Source organism: Chionomys nivalis, chromosome 11 (assembly GCF_950005125.1).
Source record: "Chionomys nivalis chromosome 11, mChiNiv1.1, whole genome shotgun sequence".
NCBI classification, from domain to species: domain Eukaryota; kingdom Metazoa; phylum Chordata; class Mammalia; order Rodentia; family Cricetidae; genus Chionomys; species Chionomys nivalis.
The window spans coordinates 31,151,852-31,170,459 of record NC_080096.1 but is presented as its reverse complement, the minus strand read 5'-3'; the positions used below and the strand labels follow the sequence as shown (position 1 = coordinate 31,170,459).

At 44.7% G+C, this 18,608-nt stretch overlaps 1 protein-coding gene and 1 pseudogene across 6 annotated transcripts in view; both read right to left on the bottom strand.

The window, feature by feature from the left end:
• Ccdc30 (coiled-coil domain containing 30) overlaps positions 1-18,608 on the bottom strand; it is an 83,513-nt gene that overhangs the window by 14,951 nt on the left and 49,954 nt on the right. For all 6 annotated transcript variants that reach the window (XM_057785311.1, XM_057785316.1, XM_057785312.1 and 3 more), the window contains 4 exons: positions 17,147-17,326; positions 13,786-13,995; positions 11,092-11,246; positions 8,198-8,342 (listed from right to left, as the gene is read on the bottom strand). In XM_057785311.1, coding sequence (XP_057641294.1) covers positions 8,198-8,342; positions 11,092-11,246; positions 13,786-13,995; positions 17,147-17,326 — 690 coding nt within the window. The remainder of the gene's footprint in view (positions 1-8,197; positions 8,343-11,091; positions 11,247-13,785; positions 13,996-17,146; positions 17,327-18,608) is intronic.
• LOC130884264 (oligoribonuclease, mitochondrial-like) lies at positions 4,332-4,847 on the bottom strand (annotated as a pseudogene).

The window sequence follows — 18,608 nt, the reverse complement described above, 5'->3', positions numbered from 1 at the left end:
AATCACCTAAAGGTTCAACCCCTTTCCACCTCTGTTCTGTGCTTCTTGACTGTCATCAGGCAAACAATTGTTCCACTAGGCATTTCCCACCATGATACTTTGTCTCAGGTCAAGGACAGAGACCTCTGACACCAAGAGGAGAAATCAACCTTTTCTCCCATAGGCGCCTTCTCAAGTCTTCTGCCTCAGAGATGAAAACAGACCCACCCACTGAACTGACAGTGCTATGATGGGACTAACAACTCAGTCCCAGGTCTGCAGGGTGAGCTAGACACCTCTGAGCAAGTCAACGAACGTCCGAGGAGCACACTTCAACTCAGGGGTCTAATTGCCAGAACAAGGTAGAGTCAGAGAAACCTCTTTGGTAGTTAGAAGGCCAGTGTAACAAAAAACAAACAAACAAACAAAAAATCACACTTCATTAAGTGTTTGGCAGATTTACAGCACAGATTGATTTCATGGTCTTGCTGTCTCATGTGAAACACAGGGCTTGTGGGTGCTCAGACAACTGGGAAGAATGACATCTCCCAGGACCTCAAATGCAAGCTCCCCCTGTGCCAGTGTAAGAAGCCCCCACCTTGTGGGCTACCAGGCTTAAAATTCTTGCTTTGGGGATCTGTGTGGATTGCGTCTTAGGAGGTGCCTTGGAAGAAGGTGCCGGTTGCTAGAGAGGCAGGTCTGTTGGTGGAGGGCTTACCTAGCATGCATGGAGCCCTGGGTTTGAGCCCCAGCATGGCATAGACCAGGCATGGTGTCACACACATGTCATCCAAGCACTGGGGAGGTGGAGACAGGAAGGTCAGAAGTTCAAGTTCAAGATCATCTCAGTTACACAGGGAATCCAAGATGTAGGCCATGACTACACAGAAAAACCTTGTCTCTAAAAAAGGTGCTATTAGCCAGGCGGTGGTGGTGCATGCCTTTAATCCCAGCACTCGGGAGGCAGCAGCAGGCGGATCTCTGTGAGTTCGAGACCAGCCTGGTCTACAAGAGCTAGTTCCAGGACAGGCTCCAAAGCCACAGAGAAACCCTGTCTCGAAAAAACAAAATACAAAACAAAACAAAAAAAGGTGCTATTGTCCTTAAAAGCCATCTGTATACCACCACGTCTTTTCTTATTGTCTCTCCAGTCATAACACAGTTAGATCCTATCACACACTGGGGGAGAAGATGTGGAATATAGGCCTTGACTTAGAAAGAACAGCAGGGATATGGGCAGAACTTGGCATCTTAAAGTGCCAGAAACTTGAGGCATATGTGGAGGAATAGATTTCCAGGAGACTAAAGTAGGAAGGAAGGACTGCAGTACTGAACAGGCCAATGTTACTGATATGGATGTGCTTATTAGAGTCAGAATTTTATTTTTTAATGATTTATTTTCAGTGTATGTGTGCAATTATGTATGTTTTGTATATGTTATGTGTATGTTTTGTGTGTGTTCTGTGTGTATATGTTGTATGTGTGTGTATGTTTTGTGTGTATATGTTATATGTATGTGTATGTTTTGTGTGTGTGTGTGTGTGTGTGTGTATTTATGCACGCAGGTACAGGTACCCACACAGGCCGGATGACAGCGCTGAAATCACTGGAGCCGGAGTTACATGTGGGGTGTGAGCTGCCTGCTGTGGGTACTGGGAGCTGAACTCTGGTTCTCTGTAAAAGCAACAAGGACTCTTACTCCAGTTCCTGGATTTGAAACATTAATTTGAACTTCCAAGGGAGTCTTTAAACAGTTAGGTTGGTTGACTGAAACTTGGACTCAGAAGCCACCTATATTAAATGGCATTAAGATGTTATACTTAGACACAGAGAAGAGGAAGTAAACAAAAAAATTGATATAGATAGGAATTTTGGAGTAGTTTACCATGGGTGATGAGTTCCACCATGGTGGTCCCAAAGCAGGGTGGGAGTTGTCTCCAGTCCCATGGCTCCCTGACTTTAATGAGGGTCACTGTACTACAGAACTCCTGAGGACAAGCGGCAGCCTTTAAATCCTAGATGAAGGTGGGTGTTGTTACTGCTCAAAGGCAACAGGGAGCATCAAATGAATTGACTTATAGCAAGCCATCTGATTGTGGCTCTTTGGTCACCGTGAATGATAAACAATTTGAATATTTTTTTTAATAGGAGAGTATTTTGAAATGCTGTATTTGCTTTGCATCCCAGGATGACCTCAAACTTACAATCCTCTTGCCACAGTATCTTGGTTAGTCCTACTACGTAGCCTCAACTGGCTTGGAACTTTCTGTGTATACACCTTGAACTCTCAGAGATCCAACTGTCTCTACCTCACCCCTACCTTTTGTGGTCTTAGCTGAACATTTTATACACTGTCATTTTCTTTTTTTATTCTGAACTTATCAGCTTTCTTTCTAGTTTTTATAGTTATTTCCTAACAGCAGCCATAGAATGTAATATACCTATAACCAGCCCGAGTTCTAGTTATCTCTCTTCTCCCACCCCTCCTCTTTCCTTCCTTTCTTTCTTCCTTCCTTCTTTCCTTCCTTCCTTCCTTCCTTCCTTCCTTCCTTCCTTCCTTCCTTCCTTCCTTCCTTCCTTCCTTCCTTCCTTCCTTTCCTGATAGTATTCATGTGGGGACATGGTGTGTGTGTATGTCTGATGACAATCAGGTGTTATTTCTGAGGCATCATCCCCCTTATTTTTTCATGCAAGGCCTGTCATTGGCCTGGGGCTCACTGGTTAGGCCAGTCCACCTGGCCTACCTCTGCCTCCCAAGTGCTGGGATTAAATGCATGGGACACATGTGCAGATCTCAAGTTCACTCTCAAATAATGCTGTACTGCTTTGCAGGCAGTGCAAGCACAGTGCAATCACAGCAATTGTGATGCCTCTCTCCCATCCTCTGTATCCACTACTGACATCCATTTTCCTTACATATAAGCACTGTGCATATAAGCAACTTATAGTATAATTGTGTTATTGCTATTATTATTATTATCTTATTATTTTGGTTTTTTGAGACAGGGTTTCTCTGTAGCTTTGGAGCCTGTCCTGGAACTAGCTCTTGTAGACCAGGCTGGTCTTGAACTCACAAAGATCCGCCTGCCTCTGCCTCCTGAGTGCTGGGATTAAAGGCATACGCCACCACCGCCTGGTGATTGCTATTATTTTTAAGATTATTTCAGATCCATTCATGTATATGCATGTGTTTGTGTGAATGTATGTATATGCAGGAGGACAAAAAAGAGTGAGTGTCCCATCTGGAACTGAAGTTACAGGTGGTTATGAGTCACTCTACACGTGTGCTGGGAACTCAATGAGGGCCTCAGGAAGAGCAGCAAGTGCCTCTGACCTCCGAGCCATCTCTCCAGTGCCCCCTATTATTATTTTGGACAAACTATGCAAGATCAATCGAAATAAAAACTTTTACTGTATCCTCACTTAGTCTTTCTCTGATGCTCTCCATTCTTTTTGAAATATATTTAATTTTTTTTGTTTGTGTGTATGCGCACGCGTGCATGTGTGTGCTTGTACCTACATGTATATCTGTGAACCATGTGTGTGTCATGCCTGAGGAAGCCAGAAGAAGGCAATGGATCTCCTGGAATTGGATTCTTATATGGTTGTGAGCTTCCATGTGGGTGCTGGGAACTGAACCTCGGTCCTCTGCAAGAACAGCCCATGCTCTTAACCACTGAGCCATCTCTTCATATTTATTTATTTTGATTTTTTTGAGACAGGGTTTTTCTGTAGCTTTGGAGCCTGTCCTGGAACTATTCTGTAGATCAGGCAGGCCTCAAACTCAGAGATCCACATGTCTCTGCCCCCTGAGTGCTGAGATTAATGGTGCACACCACCACTGCCCAGTCATATTTATTAAATAATTATTTATTTGTTGTGTGTACATGTGTCTTGGAGTACATGTGGAGGTCAGATACAACTTTCAGAAGTCTGCAGCTTGGCAGCAAGATTCTCTACTCAGTGAGCCATCTGGCCACTGGCTTCTTTGCTTTAGGCAGATTCTTGTCTTTTTGTGGTTTTTGTTATTGCTTTGTTTTTCTCTAGTCTTTTCATTTGTTTATAATTATTTTTCAAACAAAAGGAATGACCTATGGACCATAGCAAATGCAGATATGGACTGAGGGGGTGGGCGTGGGCCTAAAGCTCACAAAGGAGGCGCCGTGTCAGGATGGAAACAGCAGGTTAGAAGAAACTAATCATGATGTCTTGTCTGCTTGAGGGTTCTGGAGATGCAAAGGGAACTTATTTTCTCTTCTTTAGAAAGGGCGTCCCGCCGAGTCATCAGCAGGAGAGAGACACTAAAGTGGCTTCTGGAGAAGTAGGTGGGCTGGGCAGCTCGAGAGCCAGCATCAACTCACAGTCCTCTCATTTCCCCCATTTTCTGTTCTTTCCTCTTCTCTATGTCTGTCTTTTTCTTGAAGATGTTATTTTGGTAAAACCGAAGCTCTTTGGTGTTTTTGAGTGTCATCGAGTGCTCTGTGAGAAGCAGCCTTCTTTGCAGCAAATCCCCACTCTTCTGGAGAGCAGCGCCTGCACAGCCCTTAACAGCTCACATCAACTATCCTAGAATGAAGATGGTTCATGAACTGTGGCGAGTGTTTGTCAAGAAATGTAATCCTATTCTCCTTCACTGCCTTGCTAATGCCAGACGTCCCACGATGCTCCTTGCACCAGTCTGACACACTGTCCAGCAACTCCTCCAGCTGCTCGCTGATCAGCTTGGGACCTTCAGCGAAGATGTTAAGATCAGTCAGTTACCAGACAGGTCATCTCAATAATCTGATCCTTTTCAATGTCCAATCCCGTCTTCTATGGGTCCACCGGACCAACCGCTGAGCCATGCTCTCCCCTGCTGCCATGGCTGCACCACCTGGTGCCTTTGTTGACCCCTCACACTTGACACCTCACACTCTGAACTGCCTGTGCCTGCCACGGGTGCCCCACAATAGCCTGGTGCCCAGGGACATGCCTAGTATCACCTGGCATGAGCCATCACTGCCCAGCTCCCTAAAGAACATCTCCCACCATTGCTTTCAAAGCCAGTTTGTGGGCAACAAACTTCCCAGTTTCTGTTTGTCTGAGAAAGTATTTTATTCCTCTGTCTTCTTGCAGGATTTCCCCCTTTTCTTTGAAGTTTGGTTTAAACATTATGAACCTACACGTAGTTTTTCTGTCACTCATCTTGACTGGCATTCTCCGAACTTTCCAGATCTGTGGTTCAGCATCTGACATTAACTTCTGGTTATTCTCAATCATTATTTCAAGTGTTTCTTCTTCTTCTTTGATTTTCCGTCATTTCCATCACACGTTCTGCATTTGTCTTATGGTTTTTGGATAGTCTGTTCTTTCCCCTTTGCTCACTGATTTCAAGGTTTCTGTTGGGAGTTCCTCAGGATCCAGGACTCCTCCCTCAGCTGTGTGTGTATATGTATGCTAAGTGGCCGGTCACAGGCTGCCACCACTTCCGCCTCTGCAGTTTCTCTGTCGTTCCTTTCTTCTTCCTTCTTAGACTTTCCATCTCTGTTTCTGCTGCCCCTCTCCTCTTACATGCCATGCATCATCAGTGTTATTAGATTCCTCGGCATATTAATCACAGGCACCTTACATTTCTGATAATGTCAATATCCCCATCATATTTGGGTCTTCATTCTGCCGTGTTACTCAGTTTCTTCAAGTTGTGTCTTGATATGTCTTGTGAGTTCTGCTTTGTAGCCAGACATGATGAAGTTGTCAGAGACAGGTATTTAGTGTGCTGGTAAGGCGAGGGGGATGGGTGGACCACATTCTCTGCTCCTATGAGTAGGTCAGAATCTTTCAGTTAGCGACACCTTTGAATCATGGCCCTTGCACTTGCTTCTTTCTTTTCCTGCCTTTATTTCTTCTCTTTAAACGGGGGCAGAGTAGGCCCTGGGCCAGTTAGGTTCTGGCAGAGCTCCATCACGTTAGGTTCTAGTTAAACAATTTTCCTTATGAAGACACTCTGGATGTGCCCCCTCTCCAACACTCCTCCTGCCAGGAGACCAGGAAGAGATTCCTCAAATAATCAGTCAGAACCTGGAAGTGAAACCCACAAAAGGGTGGGGCCTTGACACTGTAGAGTCCCCTGGAGTTCTCATCTCTCGGAATTTTCCTTACACATTGAGTTTCCAACAGTTCATCTGTTTTGGTGTAGGCTTTCCTGCCTGGTTCTCACCAGCCCACCCCCACCCCCCCGCCCCTCCCCATTTCCTTAGTCTCTCCAGCTTTCCCCTGGCATTGCGTCAGTCTCTCCAGCTTTAGGGGGCAGTGGCCTTGCGGTGGTTTGAAAGAAAATGCCTCTCAAAGGAAATGGCACTACTAGGAAGTGTGGCTGTGTTGGAGTGGGTGGGGCCTTGTTGGGTAGGTGTGGTCTTATTGGAGGAAGTGTGTCACTATGGAGGTGGGCTTTGAGGTCGGATATATGCTCAAGCCACACCCAGTGAAAGTTTATTTCCTGTTGCCTGCATAGCAACACGTAGCAGTAACCTCTTGGTCACCATGTCTGCCTGCATGCTGCCATGTCCTGCCATAGTAATAGCGGGCTGAGCCTCTGAACTGTAAGCAAGAGCCACAATGAAACGCTTTCTTTGTAACAGTTGCTGTGATCATGATGTCTCTTCACAGCAATGGAACCCTAACTAAGGCAGGCTCTGTGACCCCACTTCTCTGACAGATCAAGATGTATTGTTAAAGCTTTCATCTTGCTCAGTTTTATTTGGGGTAGGATCACTTCCAAGTTCGTTTTGTATAGAATCCTCAGCCAGAAACTTCCATAAAATTCCACGAGGTTAGGAGTTAAGAGCGTGTGGGTTGGTGAACACATGGAGGCACAGGTGGACACAAGTGTACGTGTCCCACATTCCTGGGCATCTCTTCCTTCTGGATATTTCTGAATCGTGACCTTTTTAAATAAGTGGGCAACCACGTAAACAAATGTTTCCTGAGGCATTCTGCTTTTATGTATATGTGTGTCCGTCTCTGCGTATGTACCCGCAGAGGCCGGAAGACGGCATCACATCCCCTGAAGCCAGAGTGGGAGCCCGCAACAGGTCCTTCTGATTTCCCATCCAGCAGCTTTGCAAGTATTTTTCCTTATGTATTAAATACCTTCTTGTCTGTGTTGGGGCTCAGGGCACATCACCCCAAAACATGACCGCAGAACAGGATATGCCCCTATGTGCTGACTAGCTAGTTTTATGTCAACTTGACACAATCTTAGTCATCTGAAAAGAAGGAACCTCAATTGAGAAACGCCTCCATAAGAGCCAGAAGTAGGGCATTTTCTTTCTTTTTCTTTTTCAATTTTTTCTGTTTGATTTTGTTTTTCAAGACAAAATCAAACAAAATAAAATTGTAGCCCTGGCTGTCCTGGAACTCACTCTATAGACAAGGCTGGTAGCCTGGTCTACAAGAACGAGTTCCAGGACAGGCTCCAAAGCTACAGAGAAACCCTGTCTCAACCCCCCCCCCCCAAAAAAAAAAGGTGTGTGCCATCACTGCCTATTGGATATTTATCTGTATCCAAGACAACCCCTTCTTCACCCTATAATTTCTCCCCGTGCCCTTCCATAGCTGGTCTCTATTGTGCTCCAGAGGTCCCAAGGCCCTTTCTAGATAGCTCAGGATGTTGTACAAGCTTTGGATGACTGACCTGTTTCAAGAATCGTGTTTTGTGGGACTCTCATGCATATACATGTAATTAAAGTGGTTTTGCTCCTCCTTGTTTGCCCTATGTTGATTGATCTTTAAAAATATATCTTTTTCATTTTTATTTAAGTATAGGGATCTTTTGCCTGCATGTATACCTGTGCACCGCATGCATGTCTGGTGCCTGAGGAGTTCTGAAGAGGATGTAGGATCCATCTGAACTAGAGTTATAGTCAGTGGGAGCTTCCATGTAGGTACTTGGAATCAAGCCCATGTCCTCCAAAAGAGCAGCCAGCGCTCTTAATCATTGAACCATCTCCAGCTCCTGCCAATTTAATTGATAGCCTAGCCAAACAGCCCAGAAGGCTATGGGGAAGTCATATTTCCCTCCCTTCCACTTGGATATAATATAGTTAGGGTAGATTCTTTTTCCTAGCTAAATTCAGTAGATAAAGTGTACTCAATGGTAACTGGCTAAATAGCAATGATGGACACGCATTGCAGTCTATGGGAACAGGAAAACGGGGAAGCATGGCCGCCACTTTCTCACCTCTTCACACTTTCTGCTCTCGTTTCCCAGCTGTTTGCGGAGAGCCTCTTGCTGCTGGGAATTGCTTGCTTCCAGCTGGTCTTCCTTCTCCTGCAAGGTTCTCACTTGCTTCTGGAGCTCATTTATGTCCTGGTCCAGGAGTACCCTGAGGGCAATCAGTGCACATCAGATCACTCTGTACTGCCACACTCTGCAAATGAGTCCTAGACGTACGACTCTTGTGTCAGCAAGAGGGAGCTTGTGGGTCCAGTAGTGAGGTACAGTCATGTATCTGTAAGGTAAGAGGACCCGGGCAGGGAACTTCCTACCTAACAGAAGCTTTTTCTTAATTCTCCCATTGCCATCAAAACAAGCCCATAAGGAAGAAATAATTTTCTCTATAGCAGAGATTAGAGAGACGTGGCACCAAGAGCATCTAGGACAAGGCTGGCGTGGGCTCTACTCCTGAATCCATGTCCCTTTTCCCCTAGTGCTCTACAGGTTGACCCTGCGACCTTCTGCCTCCACACACTGCTGCTGCTGGTGCACACACGGCACCTGCTACAGCTGCCTCCACACACTGCTGCTGCTGCTGGTGCACACATGGCACCTGCTACAGCTGCCTCGTGGACTGCTGAGCCACACTGATGGGGAAATTTGACAACCAAGATTAACTGTCATTATGCAAGAGATTACTATACAACAATTTAAAATGATAGTATTTATGAAACTGTACAGCATCAACAGGAAACCGCAGATGTCCAGAGTCAACAGACTCCCAAGTGTTACAGAGGCAAGGATGTTTCATGATGAGTCAAGAATATTTTGAATTAAACCGAAACAGAAATACAGACTTTGTGGAATGCACCAGAGAAACTGGTACCAGTAAATATGTATGTTATAAAGGAAGGAACATCTAAAACCAATACTCAAAATTTTCCAGCATAAGAAGCCAGAGGAAGACTAGGATTATAACCCCAGGACAAACAGAAGAAAAGAATAATAAGACAAGAACCTCAGCCAGGTGTGGTGGTGCAAGCCTGAAATTCCAGTATTCTAGAAGCTGAGGCAGAAGAATTGCTGTGCGTTTGAGGCAAGCTTGGGTATATAGTGAGTTCCGAGATAGTCTGGGCTACAAAGTGAGACTCTGTGGTCTCAAACCAAGTGGGGTGGCTCACATGTAACCCCATGCCACATGGATGGTGGCAACATAAGGATCAGGAGTTTAATGCTAGCCTCAGCTATATAGTGAATTGGAGGCCAGCCTGGGCTACATGAGACCCTGTCAAGAGGTGTGGAGTGGGTAGGTAGACAGATAAATGGAATCGGGAAAAAAAAATAGGGAAAATAAAATAAAACTAAAAGGAAGTTCTTTGAAAAGACCAATACAGTTGATAGAATGTCTATCTAGGGAGGAGACCCAAGATGCACAGAATAGAGAAATTAGTGTGGGCCCTCGCTATTGGTCCCACAGTCCCTGAAAGGACAACAAAGGATATTATTATATTATTATAACATCATTAACAACTCTGTGCCACAGATCTGGTAAGTCTGATGATGAATGGGCGGAACCCTTGAACTGTGGACAATGTCAACTCCCACAAGGAAGGACAGATGGCGTGGCATCGCTATATCCACTACCAGTACTGGATTCTGCTGAGACTGGTAGGCTCACGTGTAGTCCTGAAAATCTGGGACACTGAGGCAGGAACATCTCTTGATCCCACAAGTTTGAGACCAGCCTGGGCAAGACTTCCACCTCAGAAAAAACGAATGAGGGCCTGGGAAGAGGATTGTGCTGGTAAAGGGATGGGATCCAAATCCCAGTCCACTGCAAGAGCAGCAAGTGTTCTCACCTGCTAAGCCATCTGTCCCCATCACCCAACTCCCCAGATCACTTTTTCCCTTTTTTTTAAAAAAAGATTTATTTATTATGTATACAACATTCTGCTTCCATGTATGCCCACACACCAGAAGAGGGCGCTAGATCTCATTAGAGATGGTTGTGAGCCACCATGTGGTTGCTGGGAATTGAACTCAGGACCTCTGGAAGAGCAGCCAGTGCTCTTAACCTCTGAGCCATCTCTCCAGTCCTCCCCAGATCACTTTTAAGATGGGGGTTTTCTTATTTCAGCTATCTGGACTTGTGGCAAGCTTGCTGTTATCTGCCCCTTGATCTGCAAGCGCTGTCATTCATCAGACTTGTGTCAGCTCTGGGTATGCCCTGCTGCCTTTGTGTGACCAGTACTTGCTACCAGCTAGGATCTAACTGCACTAGGACAGGTTAACCCACCGACTTGCAAGACATGGAAGGTTAAGAAAACAAATGTTTCCCCACAGCATCTCATTGAGTGTATTCAGTCTCCATGTACACAAATATGAAGCCAGGAACACAGTCAAACATTCATTCGTTCAACAAATATTTACTCAGTAGTATTTCGCGCTAGGTCCTAGAATAGAACTTCTAACTACAGCTGGGCATAGGATTCTGAGCTACAAAGTATGTGTGAACCTCTCTGTGTGTTTTCAGTGGATAATATATCTTCTCAAAATGTGTATGGCTTATTCTGAACTTCTACAAATGAGAAGCACCTGCCATTGAGGTCCAGGGTCTCCAAAAGAATGTTTTAAGTCAGAATCATAGCACTTATGTTAAAGGGGAAGAAAAGGGATGGCTCTTATCCTTGACCAGTTTGTTGATGCCAAAGATTTCTATAATGATCTAAAACTATCTAGAAGGACATTAGCCAATGAATAAAAAATATAGCTTCAATGAAGTCTGAATTTGTGTAGGTCACATCAGAGAACAAGGCAAGCAACTGTCAGATTTCACAGGTTAATTCAGTTAAGGCAGTTTACCCAGTGCTCCAGGTAAGCCCTCCACCCTAGGAGTCCCACACCCTGGTGGTCCTTACCTCCTCTGCTGCTCCTCCTGACACTGCTGCTGCAGCCTAGCCTCACTGCTCCTTGCTTCCTTGAGCTCCTCCTCTAGTTGTTTCTTATGCAAAACACAAGCATCTGAAAGGCAGACTTGTCGAGCATGGTCTAATTTCTGCTGCAGGTCCAAAATCTTGGATGAAAAAGTGAAACATTATTGGGGGGTTGACCCCTCTTCAACAACAAACTCAATACTAAATTGAACTATAGCAAGGACCTATATATTTCAGAGGGATAGATATTCTTTAAACCTTTCAAAGACCTACAGAATATAGCATTTAAAATGTTTTTAAGAACTAAGCATTTTTCATGACAGTGAGACTCATCTGCTCCTGACAGCACCAATCTACTTCAAGAGGAAGATGAGCACCAAAGAGGCTATTTATAGAGTTTGTTGGTCATTTGGGCAAGAGACTGCTCTTGCCTGAACTGCTTGTGTTATGCTGTGTGAGATAAACATGTGGGACCCATGGAGAAATGACTGCTGAACTTGCCTAAAGGTGAGATGGTCCTGTGGGTTTCCTGTTTCATGAGTCTGCCAGACATTCTTCAGGATACAGAAGAAAGTGACTGACAAACTGTCAATATAGGTGGAAATGTCTTTGAAATTTCCTGCTTCATGGAAAAGTCTGCCAGATACTATGGACCAATAAGTTGAAAATGGGTGCCCGTAATATTACAGAAGAATTTTGGGTGACTGTCCAGGCAGCAAGATATCTCTTCAATTCTAGAGTTTTGGAAGTTGCTTACAATGTTAACTTAGGTAATATTATATCCTACTGCAGTCTTTGATGGAGTTGAAGAGCATATAGTTATAGTTTTCCTTAGTTATGATAAAAGATAAAGTAGATATAAATATTGCAACTAAAATTCTTGCTTGATAATTGTTTTGTTATATGTAATTTTACTGTGTTAAAGTTAAAACCTACCTTTTTATTTAAACAGAAAGGGGGAAATGGTGTGGGAAGTCCTTCTGTCTATGTGTTGCTTTTATTGGTTAAAAAATAAAGCTGTTTCAGCCAGTGACTTAGCAGAATAGGGCAAGGTTGGGATTCCAAGCAGAGAGAAGAGGACAAAGTAGGCGAAGTTAAGGAGAAGCCACGTAGCTTCCCACATGAGACAAATGCCTCCACTGGAGCCCACTAAAACTTTGCTGGTAGGCCACAACCTCATGGTAATGCACACATTAATGGGGATGGGTTAGTTTAGGATAAAATAGCTACTACAAATATGCTTAAGCTACTGGTCAAACAGTATTGCAAATAATATAGTTTCTGTGTGATTATTTCTAGTCAGGGTGGTTGAGAAACGTACTAGCAGCCTCTGTCAACAAGGCACCAGACATGCACATGGTACACATACATACATGCATATAATAAAATAAATAAGCCTATTTTTAAGAGATTACAAAATAAAAACCATATAAGTAGGCAATTCAAATGAGAGAAAAGATTCTTTAATATTAAAAATATATAAATATACTATGGCTTCAGTCAGTTTTAAGTTCATGTTATAGTTTTAAGTAAATTTATATTTGTATGTATATATAGAGAGATAGATAGATATAGATATATGTGTACATTTGTGTGCATGCACACATATGTGTACAGATGTGTAGAGACCAAGAGTTAATGATGTATCCTCCTCTGTCTCTCTCCATCTTATTTTTTGTTTGTTTATTTATTTATTTATTTATTTTTGGTTTTTCGAGACAGGGTTTCTCTGTAGCTTTGGTGCCTGTCCCAGAACTAGCTCTTGTAGACCAGGCTAGCCTCAAACTCCCAGAGATCCGTCTGCCTCTGCCTCCCAAGTGCTGGGATTAAAGGCATGCGCCACCACCGCCAGGCTTCCATCTTATTTTTTTTTTTTTTTTTTTTTTTTTTGGTTTTTCGAGACAGGGTTTCTCTGTGGTTTTGGAGCCTGTCCTGGAACTAGCTCTTGTAGACCAGGCTGGTCTCGAACTCACAGAGATCCGCCTGCCTCTGCCTCCCAAGTGCTGGGATTAAAGGCGTGCGCCACCACCGCCCGGCTTCCATCTTATTTTTTGAGGCAGGGTCTCTTGCTGGCTTGGAGCTCACTACTCTGGCTAGGCTGGTTGGCCATCCAGGTCCAGGGAACCCTCATGTTTCTGTTTCTACAAAGCTGGGATTACAGGCATGCACTGTGGGTTCTGGGGATCCGAACTCAGGCCCTCAAGCTTGTGGGGCAAGTGCTTTACAGACTGACCCACCTCTATAGTCCCAGAATTTACATTTTTGTCTTCATACATTTTTAAAAAAAAATACACAAAACTTATTAGAATGGTAGTGGCAGATGGAATAAAATTATGAAAAAGAGGAAAGAAAGCCAGGGAGAGTAAGAAAAAGATTAGCCCATGTCCAGGTTTGCACACGCCTGTCTCAAGGTCCTCAGGGAGCAGGGCTCTAGATGTGAACCTGGCGTACTGCGTTGCTCTGTACATTGCTTTTTTTTTTTTTTTTTTTTTTTTTTTTTGGTTTTTCGAGACAGGGTTTCTCTGTGGCTTTGGAGCCTGTCCTGGAACTAGCTCTGTAGATCAGGCTGGTCTCGAACTCACAGAGATCCACCTGCCTCTGCCTCCCAAGTGCTGGGATTAAAGGCGTGCGCCACCACCGCCCGGCTGTACATTGCTTCTTGAGCGTGAAGATACTTACCTTCTCCTGTGCTTCGGCCGCCTTCGACTGCTCTCGAGCCAGCTTTTCCTGCAGGCTTTGCTGGGATTTAATGCTCTGAGCCTGCCGAAGCCCTTCCAGCTCCAGCTCCTTGACTTTCTGCTGACAGTGCTTCCACTCCGCCGTGAGCGAGGACTGCATCCTGGCACTGTCCAGCAACTTCTCCTGGGCCTGCTTGAGTTCGATTTTGATCTAGAGATGGGGCATAAACACAAATCATAAAAAACAGGGCTGGGGTGCAGTTAAATAGTAGAAAGTATGCCTGGCATTTCTAAGGCACCGGGTTGGAGGCCCAGAGCATGTAAGTGCGCACGCATGCACACTTGTATGCACACACACAAAGATTAAAAGTAAACATGGAGGCTGGCAAGATGGCTTGGTCAGTAAAGGTGCTTGGCACCAAGTTTGATGACCTGAATTAAATCCGCTGGATGCTACATGGTGGAAGGAGAGAACTGATTACCAAAAGCTGTTCTCTGACCTCTGTGTGTGCATGCTATGGGACATGTGCAGCACACTCACACACATACATTGCACACACACGCAACTATATTATTATGAATGATGATAATAAACTTCAAGCAGTTATTGCTGTGCATATATACTAGATTAGCAGGTAAGTTTTGAAGTGTGACAGTGTCAGGAACTGGCGAGGATGGAAGTGATGCTGATTCTTACACGGAGCAGATAGAAATAGGCCAGATAAGGACATGAGTAACCCATGCACTGCCCCATAGCTGAGCGATCTCACTTCACTGTCTTCCCAGAGAGCTGCGCTTACACACATTAGCACACATGCCTGGGCATACATGTACATGTCCTTTAAAAAGTAGAAGGGCCAACCAGCAACCCTAACTATTTATACTACACAGAAGAGAGCGCTTCAGCCGTGAGTTGGACATTACTGAAATAATGAGCTCTTACTAATTCCGGAAGACAAGAGAGATGCCATCTCCAAAGACGGTAAGGGACATGTAAAAGTCAAACCTCAAGGGGGACGGAAATGTATGAGGAGATTACAATCTAAGAGCCAAATGCTTCCTGTAATTATGGGTCAAAGGTCAATAGGAAACAAATGATCATTAGCCTTATCTCTGTGATAACACAAAGAAGAAACTCTAGATTGAGCATTAATAAACTGCCCCTTTCCTAGTGAGCACTCACTTTTTCCCATCAAGCCAGTGCAACGTCTCAGTTCTCCTCGTGTTCTCATTGGGTACTGACACACGGGCAATACTGCACTTTTGAAACATTATTGACAAACTATTAACATTATTAATCAATCTATTAATGCTTCATTTCTTCTCAAAAGGAGAAGGAACTCTGGCCTATCAGGAAGCCTGGAGTTTTCATTTTCAAGAAAAACTTGCTGCAAAAAAACCCCCAGCAAGTCCAACAGCTGAGCAGGATGCTGGACTCAGGAACAAAGAAAACAAAGGGTGGTGTTTGCTGTGCTATGCCGGTTCAAGGTCACGAAACTTAAGCCTCTCACCGTTTTTGAGGAGATCACCTGCCCTTTTCTAGCAGATTGTCCAGAGACTCCACAGGCATGGCAGGGAAGCCGAGGGCTGGGAGTCAGTGATAGAGCCCACAGGCACAGTTCAGAGGTGCTACTCAAGCCAGAAGGCACAGGTGGAAAAATTGTTAAGCCAATGAATGACCTCTGCCTGCAGGGTAGCTTCTGCAGTCCAAAGAGGATCCCATGGAGCATAGGTGAGAAAGTGGCTGGGGCTTGTAGTAGGCAAAGAGCCTGCAGAACAGCCAGTGTGCTGCCTTGGTTCTCTGTGGATCTCGGTGGTGTCCATGGACTATCATTTTGTAACCTGTTAGACTACACATCGGTATTTTATGCACATTCTTTGTAGTGTAACCTGTGACGAAGTGTTCAAAGGTAATAAAGTGAGTATTCTGGGCGTCAGCTTCTCCAGTAAGCATGCCTAGCGGTAAAGAGCCAGAGTGAGCAGCTGAGTGGATCTTAGCAAATAAGTACTACATGGTTAAGAGCGTGTTTACAGCACATTCCCAGAACCCACACTGGTGGCTCACAGACACCTGTAACTCCAACTCAAGGCCACTAAGACCTCTAGCCTCTGTTAGTGCCTGCACTCACACACACACACACACACACACACAAACACTTAAATGAGCATACATCCATACACACTACACATTCATGCACACACACCACACATACACACACATGCATGCACATAACACACACACACACACACACACACACACACACACACAGCACCTGTGTTTGCAAAGCTGAGGTTCTAAAATGACTCCAAGCCGAGAACAGCTTCAGCGTGGAAAGTAAAGTCCACCTATGTTTCAATTTAGACTCTCCAGTTTCTTAGCTTTGCAACCCTGGTGGACCTAACAACTGTGAGGCATATGGTCAAAGTGCACGCAAAAGCCTAGTTACTGTTTACGATGCTGCTAACACCTGGTTCCAAGGGAGAGACTTCAAACAGTGAAAGGCATCTTCTCTCTCTATGAAGCTATCATTTACCCATCTCTGGGAGACTTCCCCTTCAATACATATTTATAAGATCTGTGTCATTCTGGCCATTGTATCATAAGACAGATATAGTATTGCTTAAGTATGTTGAGTTCAACAGCTAAGCTGGACATGGTAACACATGCCTGTGACCTCCACATGCCAGGGGGAGACAGGGTGATGAGGAGTTTAAGGGCAGCACTGGCTTCATAGTGAGTTCAAGACCAGCCTGGTCTATAAGATACTGTTTCAAAAACCAAACAAACTGCTCTAAGAGGGCTCACTTTGACCTGCCAGTTTTCTGTCACTCCCACTTGGCAGTGCTGGGGATTAAACCTAGGTCCTTGAACACGCTAGGCAAGTAAGCACTCTACCACTGAGCTACATTCCCAGCCCTGGAATACTCAAGCTTAGAATCTTACATAGGGTTTCTAAGATACATTAGAAACCAAGTCTGTAACGTATATTTATAGGAACTGTAACTGGAAGGATACACTCTTTACATGGTGCCTTGTTCTTGTGTTTCTTGTTCATGTGTTTCCAAAAAAAAAAAAAAAATCTGTGAACAACCGCCGCCATGGATACCTACTGGAGAGAAATACACCTGGCTATATCCGACTAATGCAGGGAGAAGAGTAACTGAAATTAAATCAAATGTTAGAAAGTTTGAGATAAAGATCTCAACAGATCTTGTCACTGTACCCCTTTTCCTCTTTGGAGACGCATGCGCACCCTGTCGGCATTGGAGAAGGTGGAAGAAGGGAGCTATGAGCACCGCGATTTGGCTCTGCCCAGCTGCCGCTGGGGCCAGGCAGAAAAGGATGTGCCTGGGAGACTCACCTTAATGTTCTCCTCCTGCAACAAACTGTTGTGCTGTTTGAAGTCTGAGCTCCTGCCCCGCTCGTAGCGCAGCTCCTTTTCAGCCGAGTTGCACAGGATCTGCAGGCGGTGCAGGTTCTGTCGCAGCTGCTGCACTTCCCCGTGATGCTGGCAGTTCGCTTTCTCTCCAGATGTTAGGTACTGAGGCAAACATTTTAAGAGAGAGATGCACTCGAGAGAGCACTGGTGATGTGTGGGCTCAAGCTGTCAGCACAACTGCAGGAGCCTGGTGCTCCTGTGTAAGCAGTGGGCTCACCTACAACAAACAATGTTCTACGCCTGGGGCTGCTTGGCGATGCTCCTGTAGTCCAAGAGCTTCTACACTGGCGTGAAAAGGCCAGAGGATTCTGGGGACAAAAGCAGATGTCCAAGGACCACTAACCTTTTTAATGTCTCGTATCAATGAAAGGCAAACAGAATAGAGAATTTTAGAGTAAAACAGCCCCATTTGAGTCTCATAACTACAAATTTCCTTAAGATTTAAAACAACCAGGAACCTGCTGGGCGGTGGTGGCCGACGTCTTTAATCTCAGCACTCGGGAGGCAGAGGCAGGCGGATCTCTGTGAGTTCAAGCCCATCCTGGTCTACAAGAGCTAGTTCCAGGACAGACTCCAAAGCTACAGAGAAACCCTGTCTCAACAAACCAAAAAACCAAACAAATGAACAAAACAAAGCAAAACAAAAATCCAGGAACCCATACTATTTTGTAGGTCTTTTTTGTTTTGTTTGTTTTGTTTTTGAGACAGGGTTTCTCTGTGTTACAGCCCTGGCTGTCCTGGAACTTGCTTTATTGACCAGGTTGGCCTCAAACTCACTGAGATCTGCCTGCCTCTTCCTCTGCCTCTCAAATGCTGGAATTAAAGTCATGTGTCACTACCACCCAGCATATTTTGTAGTTTCTAAAGAACATTTAATTTACAATTGTATTTTATTTTATGTCTATGGGCATTGCCTGCATGTATGCCTGTGCACCGCTTACATGCCTGATGCCTGAGGAGGCCAAAAGTGGGTCAGATCCCCAGGAGCTGGAGTTACAAACAGTTGTGAACTGACATGTGGGTGCTGGGAATCAAACCTGGGTCCTCTGAAGGAGCAGTTGACACTCTTAAGTGTTGAGCCACCTCTCTAGTTCCACATTTAATCTTTTAATTTGTGTGTGTGTGTATGTGTGCGTTTGCACACACATGTAAACATGCATGCTGCTATACACGCGTGGCGACTAGAGGACCGCTCTCAGGAGGTTGTTCTCTCCTTCCACATGTGGGTCTTGGGGATGAAACTCAGGTCATTAATTAGGTTGAACAGCAAGTGCCTCTTACTGAGCCGTTTCACTAGCCCAGTTTAAAAAAAAATAATAATATAATGAAAACCTAAATGCGAACCAAAGCTCAAATGCTGGTTTCATGGGAAGATCGTTCCTAT